The sequence below is a fragment of the Thunnus maccoyii genome, chromosome 5 (assembly GCF_910596095.1).
Source record: "Thunnus maccoyii chromosome 5, fThuMac1.1, whole genome shotgun sequence".
Taxonomy (NCBI): domain Eukaryota; kingdom Metazoa; phylum Chordata; class Actinopteri; order Scombriformes; family Scombridae; genus Thunnus; species Thunnus maccoyii.
Window position 1 is genome coordinate 918039 of NC_056537.1, and position 26629 is coordinate 944667.

A 26629-nucleotide genomic window follows, 5' to 3' on the forward strand; every position below is an offset into this window, starting at 1 on the left:
GAATCGAAGGTCTGAAGACAAACGATGCTGTAAAAACCTCATTTTTATTATTGAGCTGTAATATAAATATATAAATATACATATTTATATTGTTTCAGTCTTAACGGCTGTAAACTGGTTCAAAGTTCAGTAACTCAGTGAGTTTATGACTGTGATCCTTCCTGAATAAATAAAGATTATTATTATTAATATTAATAAACATACTGAACACAATCAGTAATATAACTCATAACTGCTGGAATTATTTACAAAGTGCCTGAAAAAAAGTCAGTTTATTTAAATATATTTTATTTTCCTGTTGTTACTTCCTGGAAGTTTATAACAATAATATAACTGATGACTCGTTAATCAGCAGAATCAATAAATGATGAATATATTCATTAATATATAAACTAACAATAGAATCGGAGATTTTCCAGCCAGATTTTGCTAAAATGACATTTAATATTTTAAATAAATCATTTTATAACCAACATTACTGCCGATAGAAGAAAAAACATTTGAAACTTAAAGCCTTTTAATATCTTCTGAAGCATTTTAAGACTCTCAGTAACAAAATATTAATATTAATATTTCATTAACGGCTCTGAAAGAAGAAGATTATTGATTAAACTGAAGCTCAGATTCATCTGATAAAAACATCGATAATAAAAAATAAAAAGCTTTTAAAACATTACAGACGGAACTCTGCAGGTTAAAAACACAAAACGTTTAATGAACTATACAAAGTGAATTCAGTAGAAATTATATACAGATGTACATTAAAAACGTCGCTGAGTGAGTCTCAGCAGATTCATTCATTCATCATCGTCTTCATCAGCAGGCAGCGGCCGGGACCTGCAGACAACAACAACAAACACAGAGTCACACACTGAAGAAACCACAACAACCAGTTCAACCAGTTCAGCTGTGACACCATTATAATCTGCATCAAACAACAACAACAGTCAGAAACAGTGAAAATGTTCGTTATGACGTCATCAGATGACGTCGTTCTGTCCGACAGATTTTTCAGTTTTCTGTCACGTTCGACAAAGAAAAACATAAAACCATCAAAACTTAGAAGCTGAAAGCAGTTATGACTACATAGTACAGCTGCAACGATCAGTCTGTCAATCAACTGAAACTATTGATAATCAATCAATTGTTTGTCATTTTTAAAGCTAAAATGACTGATTTTCTTCAGTTTGCTGTTTTTATTCGTCACGTCTGACAGTTAATTGAACACGTGAAGGTTTTTGGGGCTGTTGTGAAGACGTTTGTGTTTATTTCAACGACTAATCAGGTTTATCGATAATTGAAATAATTGTTAGCTGCAGCTGTGAGAACACTTTGAGTCTGATCAATAATAATAATAAGTAGGTCTTCATACTTCCTGCTGGTCTGTGACATCCCGCTGCCTCCGGCCTCTTCATCATCATCCACCTCCTCAGGCTGACGGTTCTCCTTCTCCGGCTTCCTGCTGGGACCACCGAAGAAGTCCCCGATGCCCTTCTGCCAGGTCGGGGTGGGACGGGGACACACTGGGTTACCGCCAGCGTATTTGCTCTTTGCTGTGAATTAAAAAACATCATAACGTCAGTATTTACTCCATCGTACGGTGCAGCGTGTGTGTGTGTGTGTGTGTTGCTGCGTCTGACCAGGTGTGGCTGCCTGGCTGCTGGAGGAGGCCGAGGAGTTGGCTGCACTGGAGCCCAGAGACTTCCGGGGTGCCGTCGCTGCAACAGCTGCAAATCAAAGCATAAACACACCCTGATGACTGGCGACGTAATAAAACACCAAAGAAGAACAGTCACTTTATGGCACCTTGTGCAGGTGAAGCAGAGAACAGTATAAAAGGCTAAAACAGTGTAAATATAGTCAGACACCAAAGCTCAGTTTTGGAAATATACACCATGTATGTCTTTTCACGCAATGGCCCTTTAATAAAGTCTTTATACTCAACTTTTCATTCATTGTGGAGATGAAATGCGGATTAACTGGACGCCGAATTTACCTAAATACCCTGTGGATTAACAAAATATGATTGATTAAGCCCTGTCACGTGTGTATGTTCAATAATAAGCGATACAACGTTAAATTATGAGACTTTTTCAAGGAGTTTGGTGCGACGTCCGCACAAAGCTGCACTGCGGCGCTAAAAAACTGGCGCCAGTTTGCAGAAAGCGAGACTAACACTCCTAAAAAAAAAAAGACCCAGTGAAATGTCATCAGACGGCTCAGACACGCAGGTAGAAACTGTGTTTTGATGACAAAAGACTGGAGTTAAATGTGTGTTGTTGTTTTTTTTTTTTAAAGAGAAAGCGGTTCTCTGTCCGGGAGGAACTCACTATCAGCGCCGTGTTGGCGGGACGCGGCTGTTGGGAGGATTAACTCTGGATTTAACAGATTACCGGCTTCATCTCTATAAACATGCTCACATTTAGGCTGTTTAATAAAGAAAAAGATGAGCCATGTTAACGGAAACAATGAACGTTGTGTCCATCTGTCCGCTTTGTTTGGCGCCGCCAGACTGCGACATAAATCCGCTGTAATCAAACAGAAATGAGATGTTCGGTGCTGAATCCGTTATAAACGCGTGTAAATCGTTACTTTACCTTTTCTGTATGTTCCGGGAACACTGTCGGCTTTAGTTCTCACCATTTTTGGTCGCGACCTGTGAAGTTAAGTGATGTTAAAGCACCAAACTCTCCGCTCGGAGTGAAGAAGTGAAGCTTCCCGCTCTCGTTTAAAAGCAACAGCGGATGGGGCGGGAGATTTTCTTCTTCGTGGTTTTCTGTTCCGGCAGAATAGACGCAGCGGTGGCGGGATGCTGCCCTCTTTAGAGTTATTCTCCAAGTAGCAACAAGGAATTCAATGATGTCAACAGAATAAACAATAAACAATAAACATAACCACGTGAGAAAGAGACAGTAGTTTATATTCATGTGTAGCTGAACTATCTGCATATTCACATGATAAAAAATGTCTATACAAAAAGTATAATATAAATAGAAGCATGAATGCAAGTGTAGATATAAATATAAATTTGAGTTTAAATAAACTATGTGTGTGTGTTAACAGGATATATATCAGTTAGTGCAGCAAAGATACATCAGATGAACTGATCCTGAGGTGAAGTCGGTATGTTTACAGACCTTGTTGACGAGGCGGCTGCAGACGGGAGGAGGTTGTTCTCATGGCGGGAGGATTTGGTCTGGATCGACCTCAGCAGCATCTTGCCGGAGGAGAACGTTTCGTTTTATGTTTTTTTATCTTTATTTTTTCTCCGTTTCATCAAACTGTTGATGCTGTGAGTAAAGCAGTCCACACATTTCATCATTCCCTCCTCCACAGGCCACAAACAAACAAACAAACCAAGCAAAACAAAAACAAAACAAACAAAAACATCAACAAAAAGTGCTTCAGTCATATACAATAAGCCACAATGATGTTGTCCATTAAACAAAACAGCAAACATCTACTTTTTCTGGCATTTCACATTTTCTAAATATGAGATAAAATGTGACTAAAAATCAAAGAAACTTTGTCCACAATTTTTATTTTCCAGTGAGAAGTTTTCCAGAAGAAGAAATAAGATATTTAATCAAGAGATACATTAAAAGATGGAGAAGTCTCGTCTTTCCAACATAACAAAATAGTTTTCTATAGTAATATAGTGAGTGTTCTGTTGTAGCCAAAATCTACTCAAGCCGACTTCTGACTATTTTATTTGGTGACAAATCAAACATAGTTTAATATCTTTCACCATTTGTGAGGAATTTGTTCTGAACTAGAACGACTAAACAAACACAAACAACCGTCGGATAACCTGAGCCGAAGGAGAAGCTGCGGTTTAACAGAAATCCCTAAAATTTTAATCTCAAATGTAAAACAGAAGAAGTTGAGATGTTCCAGGTAGTCTGATGTAAGTGACGGCTGGAGATAAGGTGATAAGGAAACTGATAGATGTTCTAGAGATAAAAAGCCATTTGTGGAAATAACAATGTTAAGAAGAGGAAGTAAAAACCAAGAGAGACTCGAGGTTCCTGTTTTTCTTTGAGCTTTTTGGGAAATCTCACTGAGACTCACTTTGGTTCTTTAGCTTTCTGTATTTTATTTTTTGCATTCTTAGATTACTTCTTTTGTAAAACCAAATAAAACTGGTTTGTATTTTTATACAATCCAACCAGAGTTCCTGACTCGTGCTCGTCTCTGAGCTCTTCTGGTGTTTCTTTAAGGTGAGCAAAGACGCCTCGTTTGGGATCAGCTGACATTAGTTTTACATTTATTCACTTTATTCAATAATTGGCTGAACTGTTGGGATCAGGACTCTATAAAACCAGGTGAATGTCCTCAGACCGTCAGAGTGGGTCTCCTCCAGAGACCACCTGTTAGAGGATCATCTTGGAGGACTTTCAAACCTCCAACATCTATTTGCACCGATACACATCGTTGTGACCCGGCTGTTATGATTCCTGACTAAACAGGCCCGTTGGTAGTGGTTCAATGACAGCTGGTGATTATAGAAGCCGGACTGAATCTGGTTCCTGAAGCAGGTCCAGGATGGTCTCACGTGTAGATTTTGGGAACCCAGATCAATAATCAGTCAGAGGTAGAGGACAACAGTCTGCCAGTTATCTGTAGGCAGAAACCATTACAGTTCTTATTATAAAGTATTCTCATTTTAATTCATCTAAGTTCTGATTTGATGTGGAGTTTAATAAAAATAAATAAGAATTGAATTCAATCTCAGAATCTAACATTGATTTTGTGAAGTTATATATTGATTTACTAAAGGTGCCAAATTTCTCCCAGAAAAGATGAACCGAGTGTCGTCTGCTGTCTCACATCTCAGATGTTTGAGGAGTTTTCTGTGGAGAGTTTGTGCTTCCTGACTGCTGTGAGATCGAATTTATGAAGGAATCTGAAATTAGTTTCTTTAATGTTATTGCTACTAAACAGGAAATGAACTCTGAACCACATGTCATCATTTAATTCCCAGAGCTTTTAATTAATATATTATAAAATCTATCAGGGCGATCAGGAGGGGAACGTTTCAGAAAGGTTGTGTCCAGGGTGGGAGGGGTCGGCTATGATGTCACTTCCTGTCTCCGTGTCCTGGAGGGACGACAGCCAATCACCTTCCCAGCACAGCAGATGATTCGCTGCAGTCTGAGGGTGGAGGTGGTGATGGAGGTGAGGATGGAGGAGGTGATGGAGGAGGTGATGGGGGTGAGGATGGAGGAGGTGAGGATGGAGGAGGTGATGGGGGTGAGGATGGAGGAGGTGATGGAGGAGGTGATGGAGGAGGTGATGGAGGAGGTGATGGGGGTGAGGATGGAGGAGGTGAGGATGGAGGAGGTGATGGGGGTGAGGATGGAGGAGGTGATGGAGGAGGTGATGGAGGAGGTGATGGGGGTGAGGATGGAGGAGGTGAGGATGGAGGAGGTGATGGGGGTGAGGATGGAGGTGAGGGTGGAGGAGGTGAGGAGTTGTTGAAGTTGATCCTCTGTTGAGCCTCCTTGGTGCTGATGTTCTGCTCCCACTGCAGGTCCTGACTGATGATGATAATGATGATGATGATGATGATGATGATGATGATGATGATGATGATGATGAGGTCATCACACTACAGTGACTATATTCACCTTCATTCTTGGTACATTCAGGAGAAAAAAAGTTTGATGATCTGAGGGATCTGATTGGTCTACAGCCTGTGACGTCAGGAATGTATTTAGGAGCCGAAACATTCAGGGTCTTTAAATTGTATGGTGTACTGGGAGCCAGTCAGGTGTCCCAGTACAGGAGTGACATCACATCAGAGGATCTCTATGGAGAAGCAACATGGTAAATATAAAGTTAAATATCTTAAGGAAACGGGTTTAATGTTGCTGCTCCGTCCAGCAGGCGGCGGTGAGGCGCCGTTAATCCGGTTTACCAACCGCCAATAAACCCAAAACAAGAAGAAGAAGAAGACGCAGCAGGAGGAGAAGAAGTGGCGGTTTCTGTGTTTTGCAGCTTCAGCTTCAGTTTATTGTCATTTATCTGACCAGGTGAGTTTTGTTTGACTGGTTTTACTGAACGACTGAAACATCTGAACAGTTTGACAGCAGTTGCTGCTTGTTTCGTGTTGTTTGACCGGTTTCTGTCTCCTGTAGCAGCTAGTTAACGTTAGCTGGAGAGTTTATTTAGCGTCACTCCCGGTGTTTCGGTTCAACTGGTGACCGAGTTAACGGGAGACGTTGAAGTGACGACAGCTGCTGAAAACACGCAGGTGTCCTCATGAAACCTTCAACAATAATCTGTAACAGCTGATAGACAGAAGCTGCATCACATGGTCAATATGATCAATTATCAATACAATATCAATATAACAGCGGTCCATACAGCAGGACAGCAGGACCAGTGTGTGTTAATGGTTATAACAGCAGGACCAGTGTGTCTTAATGGTTATAACAACAGGACCAGTGTGTGTTAATGGTTATAACAGCAGGACCAGTGTGTGTTAATGGTTATAACAGCAGGACCAATGTGTGTTAATGGTTATAACAGCAGGACCAGTGTGTGTTAATGGTTATAACAACAGGACCAGTGTGTGTTAATGGTTATTACAACAGGACCAGTGTGTGTTAATGGTTATTACAACAGGACCAGTGTGTGTTAATGGTTATAACAACAGGACCAGTGTGTGTTAATGGTTATTACAACGGGACCAGTGTGTGTTAATGGTTATAACAGCAGGACCAGTGTGTGTTAATGGTTATAACAACAGGACCAGTGTGTGTTAATGGTTATTACAACAGGACCAGTGTGTGTTAATGGTTATTACAACAGGACCAGTGTGTGTCTTAATGGTTATAACAACAGGACCAGTGTGTGTTAATGGTTATAACAGCAGGACCAGTGTGTGTTAATGGTTATTACAACAGGACCAGTGTGTGTTAATGGTTATAACAACAGGACCAGTGTGTGTTAATGGTTATAACAACAGGACCAGTGTGTGTTAATGGTTATTACAACGGGACCAGTGTGTGTTAATGGTTATAACAGCAGGACCAGTGTGTGTTAATGGTACTGTGGTTTGTGTGTGCGTGCGTGCATGTGTGTGTGCGTGCGTGTGTGTGTGTGTGTGTCTCCAGGCGTTGCCATGGAGGAGGTGACCCGCCTGATGTCCACAGGCGACTCTGTGAAGCTCTGGGATGCGGTTTCCATGGCACCTCTGGAGCAGTTTAACCCACACAGCATCAGCCACCCCGTCGCTCAGGCCTGCTGGAGCTCCAACAGTATCCTGATAGAACCGATCATCTGCTTTGATCATCTCAATAATCACATCAGTGATGTGTCACTAAAATACTGCAACAGTGTGAACTGGTCGTTTATGCACTGGTGTGTAAATCACCTGTTTAAGATGTTCACTTGTCCGTCTAATAGTGTTTTTCCGTGGAGGGAGGGAGGGAGGGATGGATGGATGGAGGGATGGATGGATGATGAATGGAGGGAGGGCTGGGTGGATGGATGATGGATGGAGGGATGGAGGGATGGATGGAGGGATGGATGGATGATGGATGGAGGGAGGGAGGGATGGAGGGATGGATGGATGGAGGGAGGGATGGATGGATGATGGATGGATGGATGGAGGGAGGGATGGATGGATAGATGGAGGGAGGGATGGATGGATGATGGAGGGATGGATGGAGGGAGGGATGGATGATGGAGGGATGGATAGATGGAGGGATGGATAGATGGATGGATGATGGAGGGATGGAGGGAGGGATGGATGATGGAGGGATGGATGATGGAGGGATGGATGATGGATAGATGGAGGGACGGATAGATGGAGGGATGGATAGATGGAGGGATGGATAGATGGATGGAGGGATGGATGGATGATGGAGGGATGGCTGGATGGAGGGATGGATAGATGGAGGGATGGATGATGGAGGGATGGATAGATGGAGGGATGGATGGATGGAGGGATGGATGGAGGGATGGATAGATGGAGGGATGGATGATGGAGGGATGGATGATGGAGGGATGGATAGATGGAGGGATGGATGATGGAGGGATGGATAGATGGAGGGATGGATGATGGAGGGATGGATAGATGGATAGATGGAGGGATGGATGGATGGAGGGATGGATAGATGGAGGGATGGATAGATGGAGGGATGGATGGATGGAGGGATGGATAGATGGAGGGATGGATGATGGAGGGATGGATGATGGAGGGATGGATAGATGGAGGGATGGATGATGAAGGGATGGATAGATGGATGGATGGATGGAGGGATGGATGATGGAGGGATGGATGGATGGATAGATGAATGGATGGATGGATAGATGGAGGGATGGATGGATGGAGGGATGGATAGATGGAGGGATGGATGATGGAGGGATGGATAGATGGAGGGATGGATGATGGAGGGATGGATAGATGGATAGATGGAGGGATGGATGGATGGAGGGATGGATAGATGGAGGGATGGATAGATGGAGGGATGGATGGATGGAGGGATGGAGGGATGGATGATGGAGGGATGGATGATGGAGGGATGGATAGATGGAGGGATGGATGATGAAGGGATGGATAGATGGAGGGATGGATGGATGGAGGGATGGATGATGGAGGGATGGATGGATGGATAGATGAATGGATGGATGGATAGATGGAGGGATGGATGGATGGAGGGATGGATAGATGGAGGGATGGATGATGGAGGGATGGATAGATGGAGGGATGGATGGATGGAGGGATGGATAGATGGAGGGATGGATGATGGAGGGATGGATAGATGGAGGGATGGATGGATGGAGGGATGGATGGATGGATAGATGAATGGATGGATGGATAGATGGAGGGATGGATGATGGAGGGATGGATGGATGATGGATGGATAGATGGAGGGATGGATGATGGAGGGATGGATGGAGGGATGACGCTCTCAGCTGTATCAGAGCCGTGTTCAGTTGCTGCTGCTGTTTCATATTAAAAGCCTGATCGGAGCTTCGTTAGCGGAGCTTCGTTAGCGGAGTTTCGTTAGCGGAGTTTCGTTAGCGGCGCCGTCGTTCAGTAAAACAGGTCGAATCAACCAGATATCAAGGTTCAAAGTTCACTTTACTGTCATTCAAGACCATAATGCACATGTGAGAAGTTTACAGCAGAACAAAACTGCATTTACTCAACATGCAAAATAAAAACACTGATAAAGAAATAAAAACATCTGGACACATTCTGCGTTACTTGATGGGCGGAAAAGTTTTAAATACTGCAGAGAAGAACAGCCGCAGTCAGCTGTTAGATTCCTGTTATTATTTATTGATATGTATGTATTCATGGAAGTCTGAACTGGTGTCAGTTGACTGAGAAAGATGAAGCAGCCTTGACCAGTTCAACTCAGACCAGTTCATGGTCAGTGCCAGCAGCAGTGGAGACAAACTGGTGGTTTCCAGCCTCAAGTCGTCTCCTGTTCCAGTGGTGGAGCTGGCTGAGGGGGTGAGTGCACGGCCTCTGATGATGATGATGATGATGTGTTTCTATCATTGCTGTCCTTCACTAATCACGGCTCTTTGATGGTCTGTTCAGAAAAAACAGACTCGTGTGTGTTTGAGTTCGTCATCTCAGTTTCTGGTCAGTGGAGGTCTGGATCACTGCGTTCACATCTGGAACCTGAAGACCACGAGACTGCACCGCTCGCTGAAGGTAAGACCTCACCGAGCAGGACGGCGGCGAAACAACATCCTGCGGTCTCTGCTTCTCAAACACAAACACAGGCTAGCCTAGGCTAACCGCTAAACCTTTAGTTCAGGTGACCGAACCACGAGAAAGTGTTCCTAGAAGCACACTGAGTTTGATCGCTAAAGAAGCATTTTAAGCATTTACGTTTGACTATGACTTATGGTTTCTAGAAGAATAGAGAATTATAGAAAATCTCAATCAATAATTACAATTTAAGTCCTATAAACTTTGTCCACAACACACTGATATAATTAATATCAAAGAGAATTAAGTGGACTGCCAACGTATAGCTCAGAAACATTATATAGGAGATTATTAACTCATCAATTCCACAACTGTACCAGATTTTCATGCTGGGAATAAACAATAAGACGGCAACATATGTTAATGTACAATTACAATCAAACTGTTCCAAATATGAGAGATAGCAGTAAAATGAACCTTTATGCCCATAATGTCTCATAACAAACACTAACAGAGAGCTCAGATTTAAGTCTGTTCCTGTCGTAGATGTGATCTTTACATCTGCTACTGGATCTCCAGAGTCAGCTGACCATCCTGAGTCACGACAGTCCCGTAAACTGCGGCGGGTCCACAGACTGAAGTGATTCACGTCATAGTTTAAGGGACTGTCGCGACTCAAGACGGCTAATATAGCAGCAACATCTACGTTACTTTTGCACGTGCACGTTGTAATAACAGCAAGAAAACACACATACACGTAACATTTAGTACAAATGAGTAAAGGCACGAATGTAAAGATCGATTAATTGGAGAATCAGTTCTTGTATCCAGTTCTAGCTGTGAGGAGGTTTAACAGCCTCGACTGTTGAGGATCTGACGAGAGTGAGAGGTTACTGTCTGTCTCTGTCACAGGACCACAAAGAAGAGGTGACCTGCGTTTCCTTTAATGCCAATGACAGCTACATCGCCTCCGGCTCCACCAGCGGAGATCTGGTCCTCCACAGTCTGACCACCAACCTGTCCAGCAAAGCCTTCGGCCACGGCAGCGACCAGGTCAGACAACCTGCTGCTCATTCATGTCTGCAGCTTTATCTTTAGTGGTGTTTAGTGGTTAGTTTTGGCCACGTGGTTGTACACAACAGGGTTTCACAATTACATAGACAGTAGGTCACATCCTATCGGCACATGTAGAGTATGTCGTCCCCTTTAAACATTAAACGTAAACATCAACATCATACGAAAACAAAAGTGTGTATATTTGGCCCCATAAAAGACAAAAAGAAAACATTAAAATGAATGAAAATTACATCAATGCATCGTTTCCAGACAGTTCGAAATTTATGAGTTTCCAAAAACTCCATATAAAGGCTCCATGAGCGAGCAAAGTTCTTGTCTTTACAGTTTCTCCAGAGAGAGACTAGGCTGCCGCATAGAAGGTAAGTCCACTACTTTTAGGAAATATGTAACTTAACCTTGCAGGTGTAAGATAAGTTTGTATTAACCATTTGTACTGTAAAAACTTAACTGGTTCTGGGCCTTAAAACATGCCGTTTCTGCTCCATGAATATCCTCCTTCATGTCTGTCCTCCATGCCTCGTAGCTTTTTGGAAGACAAATCTTTTGAACTTATTAACAATAAACCATAAACAAAGAGAACTGACCTTTACCAGTCATATGGGTGAGTTAGTTCCTCAGTTTTAGACAATGGAGGTAAAGACACCAGTAACTTAGGTCTGGATAAAATGTTTAAATAAATGTTTTTTCAGAATACCATATTTCTCACACACCTGAATATGTGTCAGTAGACGATCTTCTATATATCGATCTGACATTTTCTCCACAACTTTGTGACACCGACATGTTTGACGTGCAGAGCACCAAACCGAAAAAGCTTTTTAATCCTCGTTGAATATAGATAAAACTTGAGAGAAAGTCGTGATGATGATATCTGCTCTATAGTCATCCATGCTGGAAAAGGAGCTGCAGAGAAATAATACATTGCTGATCTTAACTGGGCAGCCCAATAATACCATTTCAAACTGGGGAGCTGAAACACTCCCCTTTCATATGGTGTATATAAATAGCCTAAGTTGGAGTCTAGTTTATTATTATTCCAGATGAATTTGTTCAATAAATCTAACCATTTTAACATCTAAGTATATAAAACCTTCCTTAGTGGCTGTGAGAGGTTCAATAACAACAATGCTGACTTGGAATTGTTTATTTTATGCCCTGAGATACCTCCAAAACTCTTGATTAAATTCATTAATTGAGGAATAGTATCATTTAAATTTGCTATAAAAAGTATGACGTCATCTGCATACAAAGATATATGATGTTCATGACCAGCAATAGTTCTACCTGAGATGCCTTCATGAGCTGTTATGGCCGAAGCTAAAGGCTCAATGGCTAATACAAATAACAATGGCTGTAAGGGGCACTGTAAGGGCAGAGCGTTGGAGATTAAACATTATTATTGGTCAGTATCTCAGCAGTTGAATCTGCGCATAAAATTTGGACTAATCCCAAATCTCGGGAGCACACTGAGAAGATCGCCTCACTGCATCCTATCAAAGGCTTGGAGCGCAATGTAGTCCATTTGTTTTCCAGTATTTGAGAAAACAGACTTGAAAAGACCTTTTGATCTTTCAGTCCGCTGCTGTTTTCATGAATTCTAACTTTTGTTTTTGTGATCTTCAGCCCATCCATGACCTGAGGCTGTCCACGCTGAAGCGCTCCCTGCTGGGCAGCGTTTCTGACAGCGGCACCGTGGTCCTGTGGGACTCCAACACCCAGAAGGAGCTGCAGGTGTTTGACAGCGCCCACAAGGCCCCGGGCTCCGGCCTGGCCTTCTCCCCCATCAGCGAACTGCTGGTGGTCAGCGTCGGTCTGGACAAGAAGATCGTCTTCTACGACACCGCCAGCAAGATGTAAGACTTATTATTCTCATATGATGATGTAAGTAGGGCTGGGCCATATGGACAAAATCAAATATCACAACATTTGTAATGTGGATATAATGACTAAGTGGATAAAGGCAAATAATATAACAGCAGTCCAGTAGGTTCAGAACATTACATCACTTTACTGTGATGAAGCCTTTAAAACCAGGAACATTTATAACATATCACCATATTACAATATCTAAAATCTAAGACGATATCTAGTCTCATATCTGTCAATATATCAATATATTGCCCAACTGTAAGTGTAAACAGTACAGACACCATCATGCTGTTTCATTTTATAGTTTAAATTAATATTTGATATGAGCTCCAGCTGACTACAGTCTCTGAAGTCAAAGGTAGCTGACTAAAAACCTCAGGTCTTACAGCTTGTTAAGACTCTGTTAATGATTTAATATCATGTTATATGAAAATTGCATTTAATCAAAATTAAAGCTGCAACATTTCTTTAGTCTCTATGACAGTAAACTGAATATCTTTTGTGGACAAAACAAGACATTTGATGACGTCATCTTGGACTTTTTCGCCATTTTATAGACCAAACAACTAAACTAAACTGGGCAGACCTGGTACAATAACCCAGTTTGGTGCCACAGTCAGCTACAGATATGTGTATAAGGTATATATAAGGTGTGTAGCATGGTCGGGAGGAAGCAAAGTCAGCTAGCCTCCTCTAGAAGAAGCAGCTGGTCTGACGGGCGGCTGAGTGAAGCGCAGCCTGCGGAGGAAACACCGGGACCGTCAAGGTGAAACAGTCCGTGGAGGGAAGCACAGTTCTGCGGCGGAGGAGAAGGCAACGAATCGGCCTCTCATAATCGGCAGAAAATGTTCATTTTGGCCGATGTCGATAATATCGTGCATCCGTAGTGTATGATATAATACATGTGTATGTATAATGTGTTTATAACGTATATAAATATGTGTGTGTCCACAGTGTCGTGAGGTCGATCCGGGTGGATAATCCGCTGACCTCGGTGGACTTTACTCCGGACGGTACTGGTCTGGTGGTCGGATCCACTCGGGGAAAGATCTACCAGTATGACCTGAGGAACTGTAATGCGTCCACCAGGATCACTGTGGCACATAAAACCTCCGTGACCTGCCTGCGCTTCCAGAGCGCCGCCAGCAGACACAAGGTACCAACAGACCAATCAGAGCACGGACTGACTCAACACCACTGTAGACTAGAGATACATGAGGCTCATATTTTACCTGATAGACTGTAAGAGTGTTTTAATGCTGCTGTTCATCATTTGTGATGTGAGAATCAGAATAAGAAGGTATTAGTGTTAGCACGGAGCGTCCTGATTGGCTGCTGACAGCGCTGTCAGCTGAAGAGTCGATCACACTGGACGGTAGAGAAGACGGTAGAGGAGACGATGGAGGAGACGATGGAGGAGACAGTAGAGGAGACGGTAGAGGAGACGGTGGAGGAGGTGGTGGAGGAGACGGTGGAGGAGACGGTAGAGGAGACGGTGGAGGAGACGGTAGAGGAGACGGTAGAGGAGACGGTGGAGGAGACGGTAGAGGAGACGGTAGAGGAGGTGGTGGAGGAGACGGTAGAGGAGGTGGTGGAGGAGACGGTGGAGGAGACGGTAGAGGAGACGGTAGAGGAGACGGTAGAGGAGGTGGTGGAGGAGACGGTGGAGGAGACGGTAGAGGAGACGGTGGAGGAGACGGTAGAGGAGGTGGTAGAGGCGACGGTGGAGGAGACGGTAGAGGAGGTGGTGGAGGAGACGGTAGAGGAGGTGGTAGAGGCGACGGTGGAGGAGACGGTAGAGGAGACGGTGGAGGAGGCGGTAGAGGAGGCGGTAGAGGTGGTGGAGGAGGTGATAGACTTCACTGTATTTAATGCTGGAGCTGAGAGTCGCTGTGCGTCTCACAGATGTTACAGGTTGAGGTTTTTCACTCTCTGACCTACAGTAACCCTTCATGTCGTCATGTGATGTAACGTTGGTAAAACAGTTTTATAGTGAATGGATTTGAACTGCGAGGCTGTAGCCTTTAACCAGCTGTAAGGACGGCTGATGTTAGGATTATATAGTTACTCTTCATCATCATCATCATCATCGTCGGTCCTGAAACCGACTGGAAACTGTGTGCAGGTTGTTTTCACATGAAAACGTAGTGATGTAGTCAGTCAGTGTCTCTCTCTCTCCTCAGAGCTCCACCAAGATTTCCAGCACCAAGAGACCTTCTACCAAACTGTCCAGCAGCCAGCAAGACCCCGCCCCCTCCCCCGGCACAGGCCCCGCCCCCCACAGACAGATGACAGGTCGGTTCATCTGATTGGCTGTTGTTAGGGATGCAGCAATTAACAGTTCATAATAAAAACACTTCAGTTTATTACTTATATTAGTCAATGAAGTTCATCTTAATCTTATATTAATAATAATAATTAAAATACTATATTTTAAATACTAACTTCCTGTTCATGTGATTTTATGCATCTGTATAATAATAAAACACAACATCACAATCTTCAGAATGACTCCAGCACAGTAAGCTTTCAGATAATGAAGTACCAGTAAGGTCAGAGGTCAGAGGTCAGAGGTCAGACAGTGAGCTCAGTGTCGTTGTCCAGCAGGAGGCGCCGGAGCAGAGCTGATGAGCAGAGAGGCTGAAGGCCAGCAGGGAGCGGAGCAGCCGCCCGTCGGACAAAACAGCGTGGACGTCTTCTCTCCTGCAGGTCAGACCTCTGATTGGTTCAGCCGACGCTGCCTTCACTGCCTCCTCAGAAAACTGAGCTTCTCTCTAAATGATGCAGCCGTAACTGTGACATCATTAAAGTATGAACCAGTCTCATGTTTTCACTGTGTTGTGCTGTTAAAGAACGAAACTTTTAACAGGAAGTCACCTGCTAGTCTGAAGTGATGCTGCTGCTTCAGGGATGACTTTGTGTTTCCATAGTTACCAGTTCGAAGCTGCTGTCCAGAGAAGGGGAGGGTCAGCAGTTCATCGGCCGCGGCAGCCTGGACATTTTCTCCCCAGTCAGAGAAGGTCAGACTCCCCTCACTCTACTGGTTTTTACTGGTTTCTACTGGAAGTCACCTGTCAGTCAGAAACGATGCTGCTGGTTCAGGGGTAACCTTTAATGTTGTGTTTCCATAGTTACCAGTCTGGAGCTGCTGTCCAGAGAAGGGGAGGGTCAGCAGTTCGTCGGCCGCAGCAGCCTGGACATTTTCTCCCCAGTCAGAGAAGGTCAGACTCCCTTCACTCTACTGGTTTTACTGGTTTCTACTGGAAGTCACCTCAGATAGCTGATAATATGACAGAAGTAGTTTTTACAGACTATTCTGCTGAAAACAAGTTCAGGCAGCTTTAACCAGGTTGAAACTATGAAGGACCAAGACTAGAACCCTGAGGAACCCCACATGTGATTATTGACATTATCAATGGGAGGATCATGTTGCTCCGTAACTGCTGGATGTGGAAATAAACAACTGTTTACTAACAAGTTCAACACATCAACTTAAAGCTGATGATGAGTCAGCGTCATTTTGAGGAAACAACATCTACTCATGACTCACATCAGCTCAACTGTCAAATATGAAGAAGTCAGCGATCAATATGTAGAAATTATTAAGTAAGAAAAACAGCTGATAACTGCTCCAGTTTGTATTATTTGATGATACGACTGAAAGATGTTCAGTTTACTGTCGTAGAGACGAAAGAAACCAGAAAATATTCACATTTAACAAGCTGCAATCAGAGAATTTGGACTTTTTCTGCTTAAAAAAAATGACTCAAAACGATGAATTGATCACCAAAATAGTTGATTAATAATTAATGTAATAGTTGCAGCTTTACTATTCAGTTTGTGAGAGTCTCAGGATGATAATACAGGAGACGCTGTGACGGCTGTAAGCTGAGACGCATTTATTTGTGTCTGATATGAATAAACATGAACAGCTGCTGTTGGCAGCGTCGGACCTGTTTTTTTTATCCATTCATTCAGAAATCAATAATCAATAGTGTTTAGGAGCGTCTGTGAAACGTGAGTCATCCTCTGTGTCGTTGCCTCGGCGCGTACCGCCGGGCCTGAAACAACAAAGTCTAGAGGAAACACTGTCATGTATATTAATATTAACACATTAACCCTTTCATGCATGAATTATGATAAACCTCAGTCAGGATGTTTTTATTCCTCTTTAGGCATGAAAATAAAGATTTGAACTCAGTGGACAGATGATGAATCATCATTTTCTCCCAACATAAAATCAACACTTGGAAATTTGAACAATTGTATAACTTGATGTTACAAAAGAAAACGGCTTTTGAACAGCTGTCCACTGTAGTGACCACCATGCATGAAAGGGTTAATCCTGTTTACTGTCCCGTCAGATCAGCTGACTGATCAATAAAGACATTCAGGTCAAAGGAGAGTTTCCTCGTCACCTCCGAGGTGCGTTTGAGCGGTTGGAACCTCCTCCGTGATGGCGGAGGGAGATCAGTGTCAGGGTCACGGCCGGACGACGGCGGCGCGATGAGCAGAAAGCAGCTCATATCAGTGTTGTGTTAATTACTCGTTAGTCGTTCATCTCCATTTTTAATACCAAAGATTCTCTGGTTCCATGTTCACTGATGTGAGAGTTCCAGTTTATTATTATTATTATTATTATTATTATTATTATTATTATTATTATTTTGGGGTTTTTGTGTGATGCACGTAGATGCACGAAGCACAGCAGAGTAACCGTCAGCTCTTCTTCCTGTCCAGACTCTAGGACCCAGGGGACGCCTGGAGACACACCTTTCGGAAGAACACAAGGTAAAAAAGGAAGTCACCTGTCAGTCAGAAATAATGATGCTGCTGCTGGTTCAGGGACGACTTTTAATGTTGTGTTTCCATAGTAACCAGTCTGGAGCTGCAGGCCAGAGACGGGGAGGGTCAGAAGTTCGTCGGCCGCAGCAGCCTGGACATTTTCTCCCCAGTCAGAGAAGGTCAGACTCCCTTCACACCACTGGTTTTACTGGTTTCTACTGGTTTCTACTGGTGACCACACGTTAATCACAGCTAAATAACCTGCTGATATGACGGAGGTTGTTTACAGAAAAACACAAGTTCAAGCAGCTTTAACCAGACTGAAACTATAAAGGGTTAAGAATAGAACCCTGAGGATGTAATTATTGATTATTGAATGATTATCAGTGGGATGATGATGTCGTTCTGTGTCTGCTGGATGTGAAATAAGCAACATATCAACTATAAAGCTGCTGATTTGTCAGTTTTCTGCTCGTTTGTGATGAAAACACATCAGTGACTGCAGGTGTAACTTCATCATGTGGGTGTTGGGACAGACGCTGGGTTTCTGTGATGTCGTTGTTGTCATGGAGACGGGGATGGTTGTGTTTCAGACGCTGACTCGGGTGCTAACTCGCACCGTAAGACGCCCCTGCTGGCCTCGGCAGGGCGCTGCTACAGCCCGCTGTCCATCTTCCAGACGCCCCCGCCAATCAAAGAAGAGGAGCCGATCGCCGCTGCTGCGGCTGCTGCGGCTGAACCATGTGACTCTAGAAAGGTGCTGACCTCTGACCTCTGACCTCAGAGATCAAACATCACATACAAAGAGCGCAGCAGGATGTCGCCGCCAGTCGCTGTTTTTAAAATGAAAAAATGTGTCTTGATTGACAGTCCGACAAGGCCAGCTGCTCCAGCCTGGAGGGTCAGGATCAGACCACGCCCACCCCGCCCCAGCAGACCAATCACAGCCAGCCGGCCCCGCCCTTCTTCACTCCGGAGCCCAGCCTCAGGAGAGCCAATGGTATTCAAGCTCAGCTGAGCTACGACTCACCTGTCCAAGGAGCTCCGCCCACCACCACCACCACAGGTAGACTCACTAACAGCCAAACAAGTAAACAAACAAACAAACATAAATAAACAATACAGGCCGATAAAAACTACACTCTACATAGAGAAGCTGTTTCCTGCAGCATCTCTGGCAATAAAACTGTGACATCATCATTAGAGGCTGACTCTCTGTGTGTCTGCAGACGCCTCCTCTTCCTCCTCCTCCTCCTCCTCTCTCCCTCAGCACATGGCAGAGGTGGCGGGACAGTCAGCGGCTGCTCCTCTCACCTCCCTGCAGGTCCACTTCATCCAGAACATGATCCATGACGCCGTGGAGGACTGCAGGTCTCTTTATTTAACACACGGACTTAAAGGATGAGCTGAAGTATTCTGTTTTGTCTCCGTGACAACAAACCGACGTGGTGTCAGTCGTCTCTCTCTCACTACTTTCTTCTTCTTCTTCTTCTCTTCAGAGACGCCTGTCACCGAGACATCATCAACCTCCAGGTGGAGATGATCCGACAGTTTTACATCCAGCTGGTAGGAATCAATACATTCATTTCACACACTGATCGATCAGATTTCACAACGGCTTCATGCATCACCTCCATCATCATCACCATCAAACTACACTCCTGCAGCTTTAATGAACATCTTTGAGTGTCAATAATAATTAAAGCTGTAAGCAGCGTTGGTCGGGACCTCGCTCTCTGGCCCATCGGGATCATTTTGCTTTTTAAAAATAAGGGATATTTCTTACAAGTGTGGTGTGCTTTTATTTTGAAAGTTTGATTGACATGTGTAATGTCAGGTGTGTAGAGACAATAAGTAACTGCAGCTGGACACAGAAAAATACTCATATATTTGAATGGAGAGTGTAAGCGAACCCACACCTTTTTGAACATTTACTGCTTCCACATAGTTTTAGATACAAACTTCATTTGAACTTTAAATGAGTCACGAGACTTTGACCTACAAATCTTGAATTTACATGTTTTTTCTATCTTTTATTGTTTTTGAGATATTAGAGTGTGAGTTTTAAAGTCTTTTCTTGCTCCTCCTGTGATTTTATAATGAGTGTGTATTGCGGAATGTTTCACAGCACTGAGGGAGTGACATCACCAGGAGCAGTTGGAGAGGAGGATTTTAGAGTACGCTTCTTGTGAAATCTCCTCATAAATCCCATGACTTTGGCCAAATCTTACATTAAAAATCATCTTGTAGTAGGAAATTTCGTTGCGAATCCATTGATACAGGTTTGAAAGTGGTCAGACTTATAGTTTAGACGTCAGAAGCCTCTGTTTGACACAAAGTTCATGCCCATAGATTGCCTCCCCATTGGTTTACATTGTAAGGTATGATGTGGCACTGCAACTTTCAGGGCTTATAAAATCCAAACCGTTCGAGTTATTACAAAGTTTTTAACAACTTTTTTCCAGCACAGTGTCATAAGTCACCTATTAAAGTTTGAAGCTGATACCATTAACACCCTCGGAGGAGATAGTGTTTGTTCAGGGTCCAAAATTGGGGCAAAGTCTTATTTTGAAAGGCTAATTGCAGACTTCCTGTTGGATTTAGGTCAGGGGTGTCGGTGTATGATTTGTAGGTCTTGATGAGACGAAATAATTGAGTTTTGGCACTTTGGGGGTTAATTTTTACATTTTATCAAATTTTTCACCAGACCTGATGTGGGGTCAAATTAAGAGTTGAAGTGGCGTAATAATAAAGAAAGAAACAAACACACGATACAGTAGTCCTCTGTCTTTTGGGCTCGGTCCCTAATAAATAAAATGTTTTATTATGAATCCAGTGATACACAGAGAGTCTCAGGACAGGAAATGATGTCATCCTCTGTGTTTCAGAACGAGATCCACAGTCTGGTGGAGAAATTCTCTGTGAACGAGTCTCTGGTGGAGGAGATCGAGAGGCTGCGAGAGGAGAACCGCCAGCTGAGGACCAACTACTGACCACAGCATGTGTGTGTGTCTGTGATGCCCCGAGTGCAGCCTGCCAGGCGCGCAGCAGGGCTGTGATTGAGTCTGAACACCAACAGTGCCTGTCCGACCAGTGAGGTCCATGTGTGCGTTCTGTAGCTGGAGACTGGATTTATCATTAATAATCAGTCTATAAAGAGTTAATAACCGGATTATAACACACTGTGATGTCGCTGTCAGCTGATATAAATGTTCATTAATGTAGAAACAGATCATGAATGACAAACAGCTGTAATAATACAAGAGAAAAGAAAACACTTGTATCTGCTTATAAATACATTATAGTGTGTTATAAACATTGATTAACTCTTTATAGACTGATTATTAATGATAAATAGGGAGATTTGTCTTTTGGTGATGTTTTACTTTTAAGAAAGTTTGTCTACAGATTAAATAAAGATTCATATTTAAAAAGAAGAAGAAGAAGTGTTTGTGTTGCCTCAGCACATATTCTGACTTACAGCAGGAAAAGCAGAGCTGATATTTTTTAATAAATAAATATATATTTATATGTTTTCCAGTTAGTTCAATGTGTGGATCCATCACAGCCTCAGTCTGGTTTTATATTCATATAATAATTCATTCAATACATTAAACACATTTCAGGCTCTAATCCCTGAGCACGATGTGACATCACAACTAGTTTTGGAGCCAAATATATATAATAAATATATTTGCATATTCTGGATTTTTAATGAGATGTAATTTGAAGGATTTAATGTCTACTTTTATAGAAAAACCATATCAGACACATTATAGTTCAAAGTGTTTTTATGTCTTAATACATGTTTGGAGGGGATCTTTAAATAAACTAATACTAAAAATAATAATATATGATATCAGTTACATGTTTTTCATGCTGTCGTATCAAAATATATATCTGAGTTTTGGTTTTCAGCATTAGTGAGTCCAGCAGATAACTTTCATTAAATATGAGACTAATTATAAGATCTGCTCCATACATGAAGGATCACAATATGAACATCAGTCAGGTTTCCATAGTAACAGTAATGTCATCATTCCTCCTGTTCATACTGGATATTAAAAAGATCCTTCAAATGTGCTTTCAATGGAAGTGATGGAGGATAAAATCCACAGTGTGTCCACACAGTCATTTAAAAGTCTGTGTGAAGCTTCTATTCAGCTTCAGCAGTCTGAGTTAGTCATATCAATTTATTCTTATTATTATTCCTCAGACAGTGTTTCCCTGTTGAGCTGCAGGTGGAAGTATAGTAACAAAAAGAGGAACTTTGACACTGTGAAAGAAAACTGAATAGCAGGTTATCATTTATCATTCTTGAATATATCATCCATGTTTCAGACAGTGTTTAAGTTCAGTTTAGTGTTTGCTGTGTCTGTTCTAAACTTGCTGTGGAAGATGAGGCAGTTATGTGTCTAACAGTTAGTTTATTCTGTCATACTTTTACCTGAACCAGTGATGAGATAAACTAGATGTTTATGTGTAAATCTGTAGTATTTAAGGGATTTAAGGTTTGTATCTTTGTTTCCAGAACTACGATGCTTTATACTTCTGATTGTATTATTTGATCACATTATTTCATAACCTAACAATGCTCTCTGTGTGTGTTTATTCAGTGATCAGCAATTTCCCCATTACAGCACTAAAAAGACTGTAACGTTGAAAGATATCTACTTGATTTGACTCATCTGGACGCTGAAGCTTCATATTAGCTTCAGATAAACTTTAAATACATTTTGTCCTCCATCACTTCATTGTGAAGGATGATCTGATGGTCAGTATGAACAGGAGGAATGATTACAGCAAGATAAACACACAAGACTGACTGTTGGTTTAAGACGGACTGGAAACAAAGTGTCAATAAATTCATGAGTGACAGCAGAGTCATCTGAATGTTGGTGGTGGGCGGGGCTTCCCTCTGATCGGCCCCTTTAAGGCTGAATGAGAAGAAACGATTTGTTGATTGAGCTCAGTCTGAGGATCTGGAAGCTTGTTTCAAAGACACAGTGAAGGTCATGTGACAGGACGATGATGTCATCACTCCTCCACGTCGATGAGCAGTAAGTGAGGTTGGAGCAGGGACAGGATGGGGCCCCGCGGGGCCCCGGCCAGGCAGTACGCCTCGTCCACACTGACGCCACGGGAACGCAGCTCCTGCAAGGCTCTGCCGCAGCTTTCCCGGCCACCGCGCGACGTCATCAGCACGATACTGAGAGGGCTGTCGAACACGCTGAACCGCCGCCGCATCGTGCCCAGCTGAGCTGAGAATCGCTGCAGAAGAAGAAAACAAACTGTCCTTTAGAAACACATTAACCCTCGTACATCTGAGGTTTCAGAGGCAGCTTCTGAGAAATCCTCAGCGAGAATAAAAAGTGTTGGCAGGATGTTCGTACCTGAGCCGCCTGGCGACTCGCCGGCGCCGGGCTGGTGTCGGGAAGGATGACGGCGTCGCCGCACAACAAAACCCTGAGCTGCTCTGACGGACTGGAAGCTGTCAGCTGGTTCAGCAGCGCCGAGAGGACGCCTGCAACAAACATCCACCCAGAGGAGGAAGAAGTACTCGGATCCTTTACTGCAGTAAAGATACTGATACAGCAAAGTACAAATACTGCAGTACAAGTAAAAGTCCTGCATGAAAAATCCTACTGCAGTAAAAGTACATAAGTATTATGAACATGGTTCACATCCATCACACATCAGCTGTAATAAATGACAGAGAAGAAGAAACTCCCTGACCTCTCTGTGACGCCTGCGACACCTCGTTTCCGTCTGGCGACAGGAAGAGCTGCACGTTATTTTTCAGTAAACTCTCGATGAAATCCTCCTCGCTGGAAAAACAGAACCTGCTGACTTCCAGACCTGCAACAAAGCACTGATGACATCACAACAGGAAGACTACAAACCCCATCACTGATCAGCTGACGGTAATCTGTCAACTGATGGTCAAAATTAGATTACCGTAATGTCTGGTGCTGCTGCTGCTGGTCAAAGTTAAATTACCGTAATGTCTGGTGCTGCTGCTTGTCAAAGTTAAATTACCGTAATGTCTGGTGCTGCTGATGATGGTTAAATTACCGTAATGTCTGGTGCTGCTACTGCTGGTCAAAGTTAAATTACCGTAATGTCTGGTGCTGCTGCTGATGGTCAAAGTTAAATTACCGTAATGTCTGGTGCTGCTGATGATGCGGGCGCTCTGCTGCTGCTGCTGGCTGTCGGTGGTGATCAGGACGACATCAAACAGCAGCGACTCAGCAGGATTTTCCTCCAGCAGACGTTCATTCACTCTTTGCAGCGCCTGAAGAGAAAAACGTGAATATAAATTAAGATTATCTGAATTTTTCCTGTAAAGCTTCAGTGTGGTTTTATTCTATATTTTTTATTATTAACAACAAATCCCCTAAAAAGATAACCAGCCAACACAAATATAAGGTTTAATTTTTGAAACAGGGTCAGTAATATGAACACTAGTTTATAGCAAACGTTACTCAAACGGGAGGAAAATATAGAATATTGTCAGACTTACATTTGAAATACTGTAATACAACTTCTTACACATGATTTTGTTTTAAAACCACAGAATCCATTCGACATGATTAATATCACAGAACAGACGTCAACAATTCAAACTGAACTTTGACCTGCAGCAGCGTGAAGGCCACGCCCACACCGTACACCTCATCACCGTCATCGGCTCCAAACGCCGCACGAGATGTTACCGCCACGACCACCGCACGATCAGCATCTTTCTGCAGAGGAGACACAGAACCTGAAGTAATGGAGGAAGTACTCAGACCCTTTACTGCAGTAAAAGTACCAATAGATCAAAGTAAAAATACTACAATACAAGTAAAAGTTCTGCATGAAAAATCCTTCTGCAGTAAAAGTACATAAGTATTATGAGCTTGATGTAGTTAAAGTATTGCAGTAAAAGTACATCAGTATTATGAGCTTGATGTAGTTAAAGTATTGCAGTAAAAGTACATAAGTATTATGAGCTTGATGTAGTTAAAGTATTGCAGTAAAAGTACATAAGTATTATGAGCTTGATGTAGTTAAAGTATTGCAGTAAAAGTACATAAGTATTATGAGCTTGATGTAGTTAAAGTATTGCAGTAAAAGTACATAAGTATTATGAGCTTGATGTAGTTAAAGTATTGCAGTAAAAGTAGTGGTTTGGTCCCTCTGACTGATATATTATTATATATGACATCATTAGATTATTAATAGTGAGGCATCAGTGTTAGAGCAGCATGTTACTGTTGTAGCTGCTGGAGGTGGAGCTAGTTTACACTACTTTATATACAGTTAGCTAGTTTAGTCCAGTGGTTCCAAACCTAGGGGTGGGGCCCCTCCAAAGGGTCAGCAGATAAATCTGAGGGGTGGTGAGATGATTAATGGGAGAGGAAAGAAGAAAAAACAAAGTTCTGATACACAAATCTGTTTTCAGTTTTTGGACTTTTTCTCTAATCTTTGATTTTTGCTGAAATATTGGATCATTTGAACATTTATTGAAATGAAAGCATGTGAGAAGTTTAGAGGGAAAAATCACTATTTGGTGGAGCTGTTAACAACTCATAGACATGTGAAATGTGACCCCGACTACACACTGCTTTTTGTAAGACGTCAAAAGTCAAAAAGGTTGGAAACCACTGGTTTCATCTTTAACAATGTGTTGTATTTTAAAAGCTTGTTATATTATCCATTGTGTCAAATCTTCATCTGAAAAGTAACTAAAGCTGTCAAATAAATGTAATGGAGTAGAAAGTACAATATTTCCCTCTGAAATGTAGAAAGTAGCATCACATGGAAATACTCAAGTACAAGTACAAGTACCTCAAACTGTACTACAGTAATTTACTAAATGTACTTAGTTAATTTCCACCACTGACCTTCACATGCATTAATTATCTGACTTTTTAATCAGACAGTCTGTGTGTGTGGAGATCTGGTCTCAATAGAGTCCAGAACAAAAACAACCAACATAAAAACCACCAGAAGACTAAAGCTGCAACTTACAGTGAAAACTGATATTTTAATTTCTCGTTCAGACTTCTGTATGTGAGGAAACACCGCGATATTATACATGATCTCACGGTCTTAAACACTAGTTTTTCTGGTATGTTAGAGGATCTCTGCAGCACTGATGTTATCTTCATATTCTCCGCTCAGAATATCAGTCGCAAATTTGCAGTTTTACATTTGCGTCGCTGATTCGTGAAGACTTGTTACTGTTAAAAAGGACTGAAGGTGTTTTTTAAATGATTAGGTCTTGTTCATCAATTCGGCTCATATTAAATACACCAAGAAGCAGGTTTTTTTTCTTCTTATTCAAACTTTTGGTCACTTTTCATTTTGTCCCACTCTGACGGGACGTTTGTATTATAGTTTAGTAATAGTTTTAACTTCAGTTCAATAGCTGGTTTACTGCTAAATTATTCATATGGCGAATTTAGCAGAAGACACTGACGTCATGAGTTATCAGATTCATGTGATTTTATACAGAAAAGAGGAACATCTCATTAAAATAACAGGTAGTTTAAACGTAGTCTGGTGGGAAACACATTATGATATTTGTCGTGTTTGTCAGAGCTGGATGTGAGTGAGTCTGCAGGTGTGACCTCACCTGTCTCACTGTCTTCTGTGATGAGAGACAGACCTAAATAACCTTCCTCAGGTGAGTCTTACCTGCTTCACGTCGGTGTTCTGCACCGTGGAGGCCATGTCCTCCTCCCAGCTGAGACCCTGCAGGTGTAAACAAACCTGTTTACAGTCACAACGCAGAAATACACACAACTAACTTCAAACTTCCTCCACAAACACACAACTGGCTCTTCAGTTCCGCCTGAACGTGAACGCTGACGTTTTTTTCACTTCCCAACTTTATTGTCCAAACATTGAAATACACAACACTCACAAATAATAAATAAACAAACACAGGAAAACAGAAACAGAAAACAAACAGCTGAACAAAACATCAAGGACATAAAAACATGAAAGGCACAGTAACGGGTTCATTTTTAAAAACAAACAAACAAAAACAAACAAACAAACAAAAAAGAAAAGAAATGAGAACGTGAGACAAAAATAGATAAATAAAAATGAATTAATAAATATTCTATTACATTTCCTATCAGTTAAACACGGTTTAGTGCCTGAACATAGACGGGTTTTTATTTTTTTTATTGAAACTTTATTCATCATAACCCATTTCATTTC

General features: G+C 42.3%; 3 protein-coding genes across 4 annotated transcripts; 1 reads left to right on the forward strand and 2 right to left on the reverse strand.

Moving 5' to 3' along the window:
- Nucleotides 1–694: 694 nt before the first annotated feature.
- Nucleotides 695–2743, reverse strand: pclaf (PCNA clamp associated factor). Its single transcript, XM_042410853.1, has 4 exons — nt 2598–2743; nt 1641–1727; nt 1373–1553; nt 695–837 (listed from the first exon to the last, which is right to left on the reverse strand). Exons 1-4 carry the CDS (start codon nt 2641–2643, stop codon nt 798–800), a joined length of 354 nt encoding a protein of 117 aa, XP_042266787.1. The 5' UTR covers nt 2644–2743; the 3' UTR covers nt 695–797.
- Nucleotides 2744–5991: 3248 nt separating this feature from the next.
- Nucleotides 5992–20659, forward strand: nedd1 (NEDD1 gamma-tubulin ring complex targeting factor). The gene is made up of 18 exons (XM_042410855.1): nt 5992–6035; nt 7122–7265; nt 9381–9475; nt 9566–9682; nt 10595–10735; nt 12383–12612; nt 13583–13784; nt 14812–14923; nt 15233–15337; nt 15559–15648; nt 15760–15849; nt 17369–17419; nt 17503–17592; nt 18007–18170; nt 18284–18479; nt 18643–18784; nt 18913–18979; nt 20302–20659. Exons 2-18 carry the CDS (start codon nt 7130–7132, stop codon nt 20404–20406), a joined length of 2133 nt encoding a protein of 710 aa, XP_042266789.1. The 5' UTR covers nt 5992–6035; nt 7122–7129; the 3' UTR covers nt 20407–20659.
- A 1520-nt stretch (nt 20660–22179) lies between these two features.
- LOC121896812 (cytosolic 5'-nucleotidase 1A) lies at nt 22180–26294 on the reverse strand. 2 transcript variants are annotated; one of them, XM_042410841.1, is made up of 6 exons: nt 26099–26294; nt 24046–24159; nt 23573–23708; nt 23150–23272; nt 22807–22937; nt 22180–22684 (listed from the first exon to the last, which is right to left on the reverse strand). In XM_042410841.1, exons 1-6 carry the CDS (start codon nt 26132–26134, stop codon nt 22451–22453), a joined length of 774 nt encoding a protein of 257 aa, XP_042266775.1. In that variant the 5' UTR covers nt 26135–26294; the 3' UTR covers nt 22180–22450. The 2 variants fall into 2 exon arrangements, with proteins under 2 accessions (XP_042266775.1, XP_042266776.1); XM_042410842.1 differs by having other exon boundaries at nt 24052–24159; nt 26099–26290.
- Nucleotides 26295–26629: the final 335 nt, after the last annotated feature.